This window comes from Mangifera indica, chromosome 11, assembly GCF_011075055.1.
Source record: "Mangifera indica cultivar Alphonso chromosome 11, CATAS_Mindica_2.1, whole genome shotgun sequence".
Lineage (NCBI taxonomy): Eukaryota > Viridiplantae > Streptophyta > Magnoliopsida > Sapindales > Anacardiaceae > Mangifera > Mangifera indica.
Genome location: NC_058147.1, coordinates 5,157,195 through 5,171,929, shown reverse-complemented (window position 1 = coordinate 5,171,929; position 14,735 = coordinate 5,157,195). Strand labels below are relative to the sequence as shown.

The window sequence follows — 14,735 nt, the reverse complement described above, 5'->3', positions numbered from 1 at the left end:
AGAGTGAAACCGCGTGAGAACCTTCCCTTTTCCAACCATCTTTTTATTATTCTGTCAACTTAATTTTGGTTAAAAAAAAAATAAAAGGCTTATTCATTACTCAATTCCAGCTTGCCACGTCGTTAATTAATATTTGTTGACCTCGCTCATTGGGAAAATTATTTATTTATTGAAAATTATAACATCACTTACAAGACTATGATATATATATTAATTAATTAATTAATAGATTAAATAATTTCTTTTTAACCTCAGATTTGGTCTAAAAACCCATTTCACTCCCAAATAGTATAAACAACATTTTATCATCCCAAATCAAATTGATTTTGAAAAATTTTCAAATCTTATATATTTTGAAACTATTATATAACTCAAATAGTTATTTATATTTATAATTTGTTGAATTATATTTAATTTTTTAAAAGTATAATTGTCAATTTTAAAATTATTAGGGATAAAATAATATTTCAAAAATTTTAAAAGTCATAATATTTTTAAAAATTATAGCTTATCCCCTAATATATGATTTTGTGACAAAAACACTCCTATATATTGAAAGCGAGGAAGAAGAAGTGACGATGAAAAGAAACTAAAATAAAACGTCTCTTATATAATTTAGATATTTAAGATATTGTTTTTAATTTTTATTAATTCAAAGTTATATGATAATTTTGAAAATAGTAATATTATATGTACTCATTTTATATACATAAATATTTACGTATTTAAATATATTATTATATGATTACATTTTATTTTATTATTAATTAAAAATCACTCAATCTTACGATAACATATATAAGTATATATATATATTTATTTATTTAAAATAGGTACATATAATTTTATTATTTTAAAAAATAAAATAATAGAGACAATATTCTAATTTCACTTTTTAATATTGTTATTTTATTAGCAAAATTTTAATTTTGAGGGAAAGTGTTAAGTACACTTGATTTTGAGTAAAATAAATATTATTTATATCAATTAAGGGTAAAAAAGTATCAAAAAGTTAAACCTTAGGCGGGAACATGTAAATTACTATAATATAAGCAAATAAAAGTCGTTGTTGGTGATTCATCGCCGTATTATTTAGGTTTTGTATTAAATCGACTAAATATTATTAAAAAGTTAATAATCTGATTTAGTGGGAGGATAATTAAGGTGGTGGGGTGCTATATAATATAATGCTGAGGTTGAAGATGAACCCAACATACAGACACAAATATACGAGAGATTTGAGAGCTTAAAACTGAGAGTGATTTTGGTTTTCCTTTAATTTGTTTACAATTCCCCACTCTGCCATTCCCCGCTTCTCTGAATCCCTTTCTGTTAATCATCTGTCTTTTAGAAAAATCTGATTTTTGGGTTTGTTTTCAAAACAACGGAAAAAATAAATGGTTCAAAAGCAAACTTAGAAGGATTTCTCGAAAGCCAGGTGTTTTCAGAATCGAGATCCAGGATTTTTTTTTTTTTTAACTATGTTTTGTGGTAATTTTTAGAAAGATCTGTTGTTTTAGTTAGTTGAATCAGCTCGAAGGATTTTTTTTTTTTTGGTTCCTTTCAGGTTGACTTTTAGGTTCTTGAAATTGAAGGGGTTGTGTATTTTAAACCTCTTTGATGTTATTTTTCTTATCAAATTGCCGGGTTGGTTCTTAATTTTCTTTTTTTGTTAACAGATTTGTTTTAGTTTGTGATCTTATCAGTTTCATTGTTGAAGAAATGGCAGCTATAATGGATTTCTACAGTAGCAGAGCGCTTCAATCGGACCTCTTTGGCGGTGAATTAATGGAAGCACTTGAACCTTTTATGAAAAGTGCTTCCTCTTCGTCATCAATTACCCCTTCTCCTTCTGATAACCCCTCTCTCACTCCTTCTCCTTCTTCCTCTTTCCCTTCTACTTCTTGTAACAATTTATTCTCCTCTGCAACATTACCAGAGCCCAATTGGTGTCCTGATGCTTGCTCCACATCTTCAACCCATCTCTTTTCTAACGGGTTCTCGATCCAAGACTCTTTGTTAGGTCTTCAGCAGCAGCCAGGTTCAATTGGGCTCAACAACCTCACTCAGTTCCAAATCCTACAGATCCAATCTCAGATCAACCTCCAAAACCAGATTTTCAGGCAACAACATCAACAATCGCAACAATTTCGTCACCTTAACTTGCTTTCTCCAAAGCCCGTCCCGATGAAGCAAATGGGTTCTCCATCAAAGCCCGCGAAACTCTACAGAGGAGTGAGACAGCGACATTGGGGCAAATGGGTAGCCGAGATCCGACTCCCCAAGAACAGGACCCGGCTCTGGCTTGGAACTTTCGACACTGCTGAAGAAGCCGCCTTGGCTTACGACAAAGCCGCCTATAAGCTACGTGGCGACTTCGCAAGGCTCAACTTTCCTAACCTCCGACATAACGGGTCCCACATCGGTGGCGAATTCGGCGAGTACAAGCCTCTCCATTCCTCTGTTGATGCGAAATTGACAGCCATCTGTCAAAACTTAGCTGAGTCGCAAAAACAAGGGAAAAGGGAGAAGCAAAGTAACTCTGCTGAGAAGAAACTACGCCGTTTGGGAAAACCCGCATCGGTGGTGAAGGAAGGAGCGAAAGTAGCAACAAATTTGGAGAACTTGAATATGGATGGTGGTTGTGAGGCAGAAGCTTGTGTTAAGGATGAGAGTAGTTGTAGTGAAGGGTCAGCAGACTCATCTCCTTTATCGGATTTGACTTTCCAGGATTCTTCAGAACCTTGCTGGGATGTCGTTTCAGAGAATTTTAAGTTGCAGAAGTACCCGTCACATGAGATAGATTGGGCTTCTATCTTATCTTGGATCTAGTCATTGTAATGTTATTGTTAATGTTGTAATGTAGATTCTAGGGTGTTTCGTGGCTGCTGCAAAGAAATTTTTTGACAGTTGCAGAGCCGAAGTCTGGTCTTTCAGTTTTATTTATGTTAATATGATGTACATCTCCCAAGTGGTCAGCTGGTTTTAGTCATGCTGAACCAGGGAAAATTTGTGCTTTCTTTAGTAAATTAGCGTCTTGTAATTGAAGCTGTAGTAGTAGTATGTTTTTTTGGGTTGGTTTTTGTGTTTGTAATATTGTTCTTCCGTGGTAGGATTTGTATGATAAAAAATAATTGAGTTTTGCAGATCAGAAATTGTCTTTTTTTTTTTTTTAATCTCAATTTTGTGGTCCTGGAAAACCTACTGAGAATTTTGAGGTCTCTAACGAATTAGAAGTTACTTAAAGAAACCTGAGATAACCAATCTGATTCTTCCGGGTAAACAATGGCGGGTACCCTTTTTTGATCTTCACCAATGAGCCCTATCTTATTGAGTTAGGTATTTTTTTAGGTCAAATTAATTATATTAAAGATATAAAACCTCAAGATTTATAATTATTTTATTAAAAAAATAAAAATTTTGATTTTGAATATTTTATCAAAAAAATATTACCCTAAAAAGCTCATGGAGGGCACTATTTTTATCAACTCTTCGCGTGTAAAGGAATAGGGAGATAGGGGAATTGTCAGACGACCCTTCTGGTCCGTCCAAAACAGTTTCTGCTCAACAGGTTTATTGGAGACGGCATAGGGTGTAGAAATTGATTAAAAATGACCCAAGTTTGTGTTTCTTGGATGAACAGGTTCAATGAATTTACGAAGTCAAGACAAGTTTTCAAAATATTGTCCCCCACTCACTATGGCTTTTATTTATTTAAGACTTTAACTGAAGGAAATTTAATCCAAAACGAACACACTTTTTCCTTGTTCGCATCAAATCAGATCTTGTAAAAGAGGCGCTCTTGTAACTTGTCAACAATTACACTTTCCAGTTGGCCGAATGACTCTTTCTCACCGACGATAATTTTTTATTATTTAAATTTAGAAAGTTTATTTTTTTATTCACCAGTTAAAAGCATTTTTTTTTTTGTGCCTTCTTCATTTTCGGGCAATCTTTGTTTCGTCTTCGGCCTTCATCGTTCACCATTTGTCGTCGGTCTTCATTGTTTGCAACAGAGTCTCCAGCCTTCGTCATTCGTGACAGACTCTCTAACCTTCATCATTAAAAGATTGATCGAAGATGATCTTAATTAGAGAAGAAAGAAAAAAAATGAAACCCTTAAAAAAATATATTTTTAAAACTAAATTAAGATAAATGATAAATTTTCGTAATTAAGATAAAATTTTTTTAAATTTTTTAAATATTATTAATTAAATAATAATTATATTTTTAATATTAATAAAAATTTTTAATAGTAATAATTAAAAAAAAAGATTAAATATTTAAATTTTTTAAAAATACGAATTTAGATTTTTTCAACCTTGGTTAGAAGAAGAGTTTGATAAGAACACAACCTCGTTTGATTGATATTCCTAGTCATTGCATGTTGAGTAGTTTGTGCGGTAAGCACGTGGACAGTTGCACATTGGGCGACACCATCATAACAATTTTCCTTTGTTCCAGGACCTCCTACCGTCAGACTGGGTGGACAATAGTGTGGAAATTAAAGCCACACATGGACGACAGAATTTGGCACCTTACATTAAAAGTAAATAATAATTATTTTGTCCCATTTCTCTTAGATTACTGGACTCGTTCTTTCAAATTGCAATAAAAATACTATTTACAGATATTTCAATTTCTTGGATATAAGTTCTCTACAATCATATAAATTATCTTTAATCTTAACGGATTATACAATTCTCTTTTTAAGGCCAACCCTTGGGTTGATAATTGTACATCATGTGGCTTAGAATTCCAAGCACAAGCTGGATGTGTGTCCACAACTGCAGCCCGTGAATTCTATGGTGATAATTCAATGAAAAGAACTCAATTTTCAATCCATAAATGCCTCAGCTGACCAACCGATCTTGCTTTTAATCACGAATCCGATTCCACCTGCCACACTCTTTTGACATGGATGACTATGTAACTTAACGGAGACGCCTAAGTTGAAAGTGGGGGAAGAATTGTGGATAATAATTGGGCATGCCAGGTTTACCAATCCTGATTGTCTGTCTTTTCTCTTGTTGTCTATTCAATAAAGCAATAGGGGCTGCCGAGGCATCTACACATCCTGTTATTTCAATTATAATTATAACAGAGAGGAAAACAAATACGATTCAATGTAGCAAACCATATCAAACTTTATGGAAGGGAAAATTAAAAAGCCGGCCAAAAGGCCCATTCTCATCCAAGGTTTAGTCTATTGAGAAATTTTTATCTGATAATCTTAAAAAATTTAAATACTCATTCGTCATCTAATTTTATTAGTATCATTTTTTAGTTTAATTATAAATTATTGATTTACCATTTTTAATATATATGAATACATACACTTAAAAAACCAAAATTTGATGAAGAAGTATATCATTAAAAAAATTGACCTTTTCTCATATTATTCATATTTTTTTTATCGTAACCAACCCCAAAGTTTTGAAATATTACACTTTCACCCATTTTAAATAATTTGTAGATCTAACTCTACCGAATTTCTTTCTTCATCTCTAACCAACATCTTTGCTTGAAATCAAGCTGACATCAGTTTATTTTTTCTTTTCATGGCTTCTCTTCCTTTCAACACAATCATGATAACTTTTTTTTTTCGTTCTAACATAGATTTGTCACATTTCAAGGAGAGAAAAACCACTCGTCATTGGGTTGATGATATTGAGAAACAAAAACAAAACTCTATTAGCATCAGATCTCTTGCACAATCATGACCAAAAACTAGTCCATCATTGGTTGATTGCATTTTGCTTTGATTTGAAAAACTTTCGATGTTCAAGAATCTTTCATTAACGTGCAAGCGCATTTATGTCTTCGTGTTCTTTGAATTTTCTGTCTTTGCCAATATGCTTTTTGATTAATGTACAGGTAAATTTATGAGATGGCAATGGAGTGCTCTAGGCAGAGTGGAGTAACCGTGGAGCCAAGGGAAGGGGATACAAAAATTTTATTATTATTATTATTATTGTATATTATTGAATCAAATAACAATTATAACCTTATTATTAATAGATTTTATTAATAATAATAATTGACGAATGAAAATTTTGATTTTCCAAAGTTACTATGTGAAAATTTGTCAATAGACTAATCCTTAGGTGGAAATAAGTCTTATGACCGTAAAAAAAATTTATATGGTTGGTGCACTCCATAATAATCTTACAGGACTTTCTGTGTTATATTACTATACCCACTAACAAGATTTAAGCAAGTTCTCCAGAAAAAGGAAAAAACCAAAAAACAAAAAAAAACTAAAAAAACAAAAAGCAAAAAACAAAAGAGAAAACCCCAGAATCCTTCAGACAGTTACATGAATAGCTCAGTGGCAGACGCAATTTTCACCTACAAAAAGAACTAAGGAATTACTTCAATTCAGCCACTGAAAGATGTGTGGATCAACCCATTAGGGAGAGTCCATTCCAGGGTTTCCTGTTTTCTTCATTTGGTATTTCTCCCACAAATGCAAGCACTGGTGGACAAAACCAAATTCAGCACTGCAATATCCCCAACTCAATTATCAACTGAATTTGCCAATTTCCATCTTCTTCCTGATGGCCTTTTGACCATGGTATATAAATGAGTCTATGATTCCCGAAACAGTGAAAACACCTGAATACAGCAATTATCAATATACTAAAAATAATTTATCAGTAAAATAAAAGCATTACAGTAAAAAGTAATTCTTGGTAACCAAATTGAAGTGGTGAGGTCAATTTCCAGTGGAAAACATAAAGATAATTTTGAATTATGGAGTAGTGACCATATACAAAAAAGAAAGGCACAACACCACAGGTCAAAGTTTGAGGCACAAACAGAAATTTCACATGAATACAATTTAAACAATTAAAAGAACCAACAAACAGTAGATATTGTTTCACTGAGAATAGTATATGCATACATAGGTAAGATCTAGTTCAAATGGTGATGATGGTCAGTTCACAAAGATAGTGATAGAATCCCATCAATTTAAAACTTTATGCTAAGCGACTGAAACAATACCAGGGAAAAAATGCAACTCCTTATCAGACACTAAATCAACAAGGGGATAATAGAAAATATTTATTTCATTGTTTCTATCCTTTTTCTCTCTTTTACTTCTCAAGAAGAAAAAGTTAGGTTCTGGGAGTGGGAGTGAAACAATTGGTAATTACCTCCAACAATAGCACAAACGTTAGTTAGGAAGTGCAAGAATGACGCATGTTCTTCTGTGAAAGTCACCTGCAACAAGCAAACCAGACAGAATAAGAATGGGCCTAGGGGAGGGAAAAAAAGATAAAACTTTCAAGTTACCCGATATCATGAAGACATAGACAACCAGAAATCAAGACTACAACTTGCTATTGTCAAGTTATAAGTGAAACTGCACCTTGATTGGAGAAAGGTCATAAAAAAAGAAGACCCCTGGAAGGGTCTGAAGGTGACCTAGTTCTGCACTTCTGAAATGTTCAGTTACAGAGAACTGCCAAGGTAGATTGCATGAAAATATGACATCAACTTGAGTAGAGCACAAAACAAAAATGAGAAACTAATCACTCAAAGGAGTTTAAACACACCTGATTTGACTGGATAGTATTCCCATGTACATCAGTGTACACAGTTGGTACAACCTGCAGAATCAGAATATTAATTGTAGATAACCTCAATTGAAAGTTTCCACGACTGGTGTGCTAATTGTTTGGTAAGCAGTAATGTGATAACCATGGAAGCTTATTTTAAGAGTCAGTACTAGTAGGTTCAATAGAATTCTACAGTGATTGTAAATATTTAGTTGCATGGATAAAATTCAATAATTCTGAATCATTGCACAAAAGCTCAAGACAGAGCAACGCTGCAGTTATGACTATTCCACTATCATGTAAAAAATTTACCACATTAAGCATGTAATAAGGACAATTGAAAAGGTGGATGATCCAAATGTAAGCAACAGGACTTGTCTTTCGATTGACTATGCTTTTGTCTTTCAAAACTCAGATTCAGACAAGAAAATGAAATTATCTTAGAACAGCAAGGGAGTTGTATAAAGAAAATAATTAGAGACTAGGGATACTATACTGCCTTTAGTTCCCAAGGCATAAGGAAAAGGAAAACGATGTGCAGTAAATACAGAAACAATCATCCAGAATATTTACCTTGATGAAATATTGATACATCCCATTTGGTGTTTCATGTGTCCAATGCACACTGAAATTTAAAAAGAGAAAGAAAAGGTTTTAAAGCATACGCCAACAATAAAACTTATTTCAATATAAAGAATCCCAGAAAAACCTAGGTAGGAGAATTGAAACTCTATAAAACTGGAATGCTAAGCTTAAGAGGATTGCAAGGAATGAAAGATAAAATTACCCATCGAGAGGATTGACAACACCAGGCAAATTTGCCCCAAAAGCTAATTTATTGATCTGGTGACTTATCTGTATCATGTATAAGAAATTAAGAATATGACTTAACCAACAGATCATGCTCTGAAGAATAGAAGGGAATACGGTCTTGAACCGATATGTATTTTACAATTACTAACCAAAGCAGCAACTTATCTTACATTAAAACTATCCTTTTGAAATGTCAGTATATCATGTACATGAACACCTGATTGATGAAAGCTTTTCCCAGGAGCAAAATGGAAATTCCCAGCCACCTTATTGACTTCCAAGAACCCATATATATTACATCCTTCACCTTCTTCTTCCTTAATTCTTTGCAAAAAACCTTCTCTTTTGCACTAAATGATAAGAAAGGAAAAAGTGTTAAAAAGTATAATTTCCTAAACCAAAGTTCATAATTTCCATATTCAACAAATATAAATCAAATAACAATTAATTCTAGTAAAATGGACAATCAAATATAGAGGACAACATCTACCAGAAACCAAAAAATATTAATTTTTATCATTTCAAAAAAACAGAAGTACAACAATAATAATTTCAGGTAATTCATCATCATAGTTCAAGTTACATCTGTCCTCTAGGAAACACAAGCACTCATACTCACAAACCTGGTCAACCAGATTCGGTGTCAATGACCAACCTTTCTTCCGATATGCTTCACGAACTTCCTCACAGGAATTACAACAGTCTTCATCTGACTGCAAAACATATATATATATATGTATGTATATATAAGTATTCATAAAGAATAAAAAGGAATTCTCTTAGATTAATCACACAAAGGTTATCTTCGATCCATATCTATAAACAATCATATGAAGAGACATTCAAGCAACATTCACCAAGACCCCATCAAAGCCATACATAGTGCAGCCATAAGCGAACAAATTAGACATCTATTAAAGAGAAGCAAAAGGAGAACAACATAATTTGCAAAATCACAAACCCAATATTACAATTAGTACATCTAGGTGACTAACAATATTAATCTCTGTTAAGTGGTCATGAACATAGCAGCAAATCCATAAATAGCAAATCTTTTGCACAGTTCTAAAAGAGGTATTGAGCTGGCATCCACAACAATAAAGTAAATGGAAATGAAGTACTAGCCTGCAGATAAACAATAGAAAATGCTTACTGTTTCAGCACCAAAACAGGAACCACAATATGTCTCATTGTGTTCAAGCCGGCCACCATGTCTCTGTAAAGGCTTCTCAATCTGTTTATGCAGTGAGCAGTGATGAGAATAAAAAGAGGAAAAAGTAGTTCTTACATTCACCTGATAACAGAATATCTTAAACACAATGGTCATGTGTGAAGCACAAAAATAAAGAAATATTATAGGGAGTTGCTACTTGGTTGGAGTAATTGAGAGAACGATATTTGTCAACTCATGTAATTTTAGAGATAGCCAACCCATACTTGGGAAGTCTAAATTCTCACCACATATTTATAACTGAACATGATCAGGTAAATTTAATCCTTAAAACAATGCAACACACAGATGTTTTGGAAATCTTAGTCTTAAGAAAATAATTTCAATCAGTGTCTTCTTACCTTAGGAGCACCAATCCCCTCCTGTCTTGTTTCAATGACATTACCGTGATTATCTAATCGTTTCTTGAAAATGTCATGTTTCTGCAAATTGCACGAAAAAGCAAAAATTAAAATGTCAAAGTTACCTAAGGTCTCAAGCATTGAGTACATGAACAGTGCTAACACATGACTCCTGGCAATACGTACTACATCAAGGTGTTGCTCCCCGCTGATGTCCATGGCATCAAGACTGAGTATAGAACATGGAAGTGCAGGAAAAGTGACATCAAACTGAACTTTCAAGCATAAAAAATGGCACGTTATCAATTATTTGCATCAAAATGGAAAAAGTTTATCACACTATACTAGATAAAAAAGACAAAAATTACCACAATTTCAATAGGAGAAAATGCAATTGAAAAGATATAACAGATCCATAAATGACAAGAATAAACTAATCTTGATATGTACAAAATGAAAAAGTTAATAGTATAAAGAACCAGAGGCTTGCACAATAGAACACTTCCAATTTATTGGCCCAGATAGTTGTAATAAAAACTTGAATAAAATTAAGGCTAAAAAAATTATATTAAGAAACATGGAATCTAGAAAGCCAGACGACATTACATTGATATGTAAAGTTTCTCCTCTTGAAGTATCTACCACAAGCTTCGTTTCAGTTGCAGCATGGAGATACAATCCTGCAACAGGAGACACAGCAAGCGAGGTAAATTAAAATTAATGCCAGCAGATAAGGAAAAATCTAAACCACTATTAGATGCAAAACAACAAAAGCAAACAGACTAATCTCAAAATCAAGTGTATACAATTTTCCATGGCTTGAAACAAGCCAGAAAATAATCCTCTCAACAGTACGGACTACAATCAGAAAGACAAGGAACAATGACATTTCTAAAAATTTTATGTCTGGCTAAAGTTGATATTAAAAGCAAACCAACTTTAAGGCCATGTAAAGGTCTTCCCAATAAAGTGCACCACATCTCCAATTGGAATCTCAGACAAGGAACAGCAATAACAATGGATTATGGGATTGCTCCTTCCAGGTCAAGCAAATTGGAACTATGAAATTCAATGAATCTGATATTACATTTGAAGCCTTTGACCCACACCTTCATAAAGAAACATGTTTCCCACCCAAGCATTTTCCCCGAACAACCACTTTCATGGTAATAAATAGAGTGCCATATCAAAATTTTAAAATAAAACTACAGAAGTATAATGCATCCTTATAATTGACGAAGTTAAAATAATCAAGCAAATTACAGGTTCGTCAACAAAAAATTAGGGGCACCCTGTTCCACACTTTTTCAATCCTTAAATGGTTTTTACAAGGTTTTTTTTTTTTTTTGCACCTTTGGGATAGAATAAGGTTAAAAATATTATGACTATAGCTAATGAAAATTAAGAAACAAACTATTAATATTGAATCGAAAACAGCATTAAGAATTTGCACCACTGCAATTCAACAATCCCTAATAAATTACTAAATAATTCGCATATATGAAGTATTCAAGAAAGTCTTAGCTTATTGTTGGAAGCATGAAATAAGGCCTCAAAATAAATGTTGTTATTGTCTTCTTCAGAAAGATAAGCTCGGTAAGATGTCGAATTCCACTTGCATTCTACCGAGCAAAGTCTTAAATTCTAACAAAATAAATTATTCGCACAATTAACTATAATTAAATCTTTTATCTACAAACAAATACAGATTCAAATAAAACCTAAAAAGGCTGAGATTCAATTCAGAAGAAAGAAATTCGAAACACGTACGGAGCTCGGAGAAGAAGAGCAAAAACATGACGACCGAGGAGACGAGGGTGATAACGCCACCGGAGAGCGTGCGGCTGTAGAAATCCTCATTGATTTTCGGATAAGCGTCCAAATTGCGTAGCCTATACATAATGCCGTCCATACGATGAAATTGTCGCGATTGAATTGATCTATCAGTGTAAATTTAATCAAATTTATAATCCAATGTCCAACAGTGCTGATTTGAAAAATTAAAACCAAAAATCTAAATCGTTTGAGAAGGCACGCAACGCCCCATTTGTAATTCGGAAATTTTGATTTGTTTCAACGATGAGTTTAAGATTTGAAGACCTAAACTACGGTCTTGGCGCTGTCTATCTGTTTCTCTTTTGGGCGAACGAGAAGGCTGCGGTGAGGGCCATTGCTGGACAGTAGCGTATCTCGGGTTTTTAGTACGGAAGCTGACACGTATTATTTTTGTATTTTAGCGATACTTTACATCTAATTGCATATTAAGATAATTAGAGGTGCCGTAGGCCGAGCCAGGCCGGTTATGCTGTCCACAAGGTCTTAGGGTTGGGTCAAATCTTAGGTTTACACAATTGGGATCTTTTGGGTCAAATCAGTATACAAAATATATAAGACCTTAGCTTGATCCTATGTATATGGAACAGAGCTTTTAATGAGTCGGTATGTTAATTTAAATAGATATATATTTTTTATATTATAATTATTTATTTATTAATTTTTTAAATAATATTTATGCAGTATTGGGTTCGGGTCTAGCCCCCCGACACAACCTGACCAACCAAACTAAAATTTTTTGCTTCTATCAGGCGCGGGCCAGCTGACCCATTTAACATATCTAAATTGACATATAAATATGTATATGAAAAAGCTGGCTCAAGAGCCCATTTTCTACCTCAACCCTTGGCCCACCATAAGTATAATACTGTTCCAAGCCCAAAGGGAGATATTCTTTAATTAAACATCCGAGCTATCAACCAATCCATTTATTTTCTAATAAATAAGAAAACTTAGAATTTGTTTGGTGGTAGAAGCTGAATTATATACTATTAAATTTAGATTTGAAGTAGTTAGAGAGCATGAAATTTCAAATGTTTATATCAAATCGGACTCTAAAGTAGTAATTTCATCTGGTGTATTCTACACATCGAGGTATAGGTCATTTTACTAAATTACTTAACAACATTAATAATATATATAATGAGAATTGATAAATGAGGTTTGTGCATGCATTTCGAGAAGCAAATAAAATTACTGATTAGGTGTTTAAATTTGTTTTAGATTTATTTAATGAGTTGACAAATTAACATTCTATCAGAATTCATTAATAAAGTTGCGAGAGATCATTTTGACGAAAAACATTAAGAATTTAGACTTAGATTAATGTCTTTGTTTTTTATGTCAATTTTTTGGGTCTTTAACCTTAATTTTGTATTAAAAGAAACTTATACAATTAATAATATTTTTCATAATCATTGCAACAAATAATAAAAACATGTTTAATTTTAATATACCATTGGTGATGGGTCACTTAACTGGTTTTACGTCTTTTTTTCACTCACATTATTTATTAAGAGCCAATATTATTGACTCTTGGATGATGGGGGAATCTCGATGCTATTTCATTTGCAAATGCACAATGATTCTTCCAAGTCAATGATAAAAAAAGGTAGCCTGCACAAGTCAACCCATAATATGTATATACATTTCATCGAATCATCATTCATGTACACCATTTCTATTTCTTCTCCAATCCCCATGCACGTAATCTGCTCAAAGTTTGTTTTTCTGGAAGTGTATCAATGATGATGTTATCATGCTCCCTTGAGAGATGTCTCAATGTATGTAACATGTACATAAAGGTAATGGCAAATGCATTTTTCTTTCATGCAGAACTGTTGAGCGTTGAACCCAACAACGCAGCAAAGTTGCTTCCTCAAATCCTCTCTACTTTGTGGCTACCATTCAGCCTCTCAGCACCGGCAGACTGCTACCCAAATTAAACTAATCAGCCAATGGATTTGATTTAGAAAGATTTATACAACATGGTTGATTGAGTTATGCTATTGCCGTTTCATTGGCTTGGAGTTGTAGATATTCTTTAATGACCATCCATTTTATAATAAAGAAACTTCCTCTTTAAGTTTAAAATTTTGGGTATCTTGGAATTTTGCTTCGAAAGAAAAATTAGCTACTTGCATACTTGCATTAAAGAAGTTATATCCGATATATTTTTGTATTCTCTTGCTCATTGGGATGCCATGAGACTTCCACTATTCGTCAACTTGTAAGGAACCTTCCAAGAATATGAAATCTTTGTCACAATGAAACCGTTCTTTTAACAAAAAAATTTCTATACTTGCTTCTAATAAAAGTTGAAAAGAGTTTTTCTATTCCATCGGGTATTGACTACTTTATCGTTCCAAAGATGCCATACACTTTCATTTTTGATCGTTCAAGTACATTTCACTAGCTGGAACCGCAAAATCTATAGTTGTTTTTGAGGCAAGGTCCTTTCCAACATGTTTTGCAATAATAAAGCACGTGAAAATTATTGATATCTTAATGTTAGATATCGTATCACGTTTCGACTTTCTGTCCATCGATCTCAGTCACTATACATGGTGCATAAAGATGTAAGCAAATCATTTGCAAGCTTGCCTTCAAATCAAATTATTGAGTCGAGCAGGCCTCCTTCTTCAGTGTTAAGTGGAATTAGAAGAATATTACCAAGTGTTCAATTATAAAATGATTATCAGTTGGGTCTTGTGTCAAATTTAAATCAAATCTTTTGATTCACTTATTATTTGACTTGAGATGGACCTAATTCGAAGATTAATTCAGATTTTCCCGCAAAATAAGTTGTTGTCATTGTCAGGAAAGGGAGAAGAAAAGTTCGATTTTACCTTAACAATTGTGTTTAATTAGGTATATCCCTCAGAATAAATTTAATTTATTGTGTGACAACTAGAGTAAAAAAGGATAGACAATAGAAGAAGGGGAAAAAGC

The 14,735-nt window shown here is 33.0% G+C and overlaps 2 protein-coding genes across 2 annotated transcripts; one reads left to right on the top strand and one right to left on the bottom strand.

Moving 5' to 3' along the window:
• Nucleotides 1-1,185: 1,185 nt before the first annotated feature.
• On the top strand, nt 1,186-3,151 carry LOC123230075 (ethylene-responsive transcription factor RAP2-13-like). The gene has a single exon (XM_044656176.1). It carries the CDS (start codon nt 1,723-1,725, stop codon nt 2,830-2,832), a length of 1,110 nt encoding a protein of 369 aa, XP_044512111.1. The 5' UTR covers nt 1,186-1,722; the 3' UTR covers nt 2,833-3,151.
• A 3,012-nt stretch (nt 3,152-6,163) lies between these two features.
• On the bottom strand, nt 6,164-12,186 carry LOC123228619 (endoplasmic reticulum-Golgi intermediate compartment protein 3-like). The gene is made up of 13 exons (XM_044654049.1): nt 11,721-12,186; nt 10,557-10,630; nt 10,137-10,220; nt 9,951-10,031; nt 9,532-9,612; nt 9,002-9,091; nt 8,549-8,728; nt 8,353-8,420; nt 8,139-8,190; nt 7,563-7,616; nt 7,376-7,468; nt 7,161-7,227; nt 6,164-6,618 (listed from the first exon to the last, which is right to left on the bottom strand). The coding sequence occupies exons 1-13, from the start codon at nt 11,860-11,862 to the stop codon at nt 6,527-6,529; spliced, it is 1,158 nt and encodes a 385-aa protein (XP_044509984.1). The 5' UTR covers nt 11,863-12,186; the 3' UTR covers nt 6,164-6,526.
• Nucleotides 12,187-14,735: the final 2,549 nt, after the last annotated feature.

What these genes read in the sequence shown, in the direction of transcription:
- LOC123230075 (XM_044656176.1), top strand. Translation starts at nt 1,723, where the DNA reads ATGGCAGCTATAATGGATTTCTACAGTAGCAGAGCGCTTCAATCGGAC.
- LOC123228619 (XM_044654049.1), bottom strand. Translation starts at nt 11,862, where the DNA reads ATGGACGGCATTATGTATAGGCTACGCAATTTGGACGCTTATCCGAAA. An exon ending in AGGGGATTGGTGCTCCTAAG is followed by an intron (nt 9,613 to 9,950) that starts GTAAGAAGACAC and finishes CTGCATAAACAG; the next exon opens with ATTGAGAAGCCTTTACAGAG. An exon ending in TTCAAAAGGATAGTTTTAAT is followed by an intron (nt 8,421 to 8,548) that starts GTAAGATAAGTT and finishes TACATGATACAG; the next exon opens with ATAAGTCACCAGATCAATAA.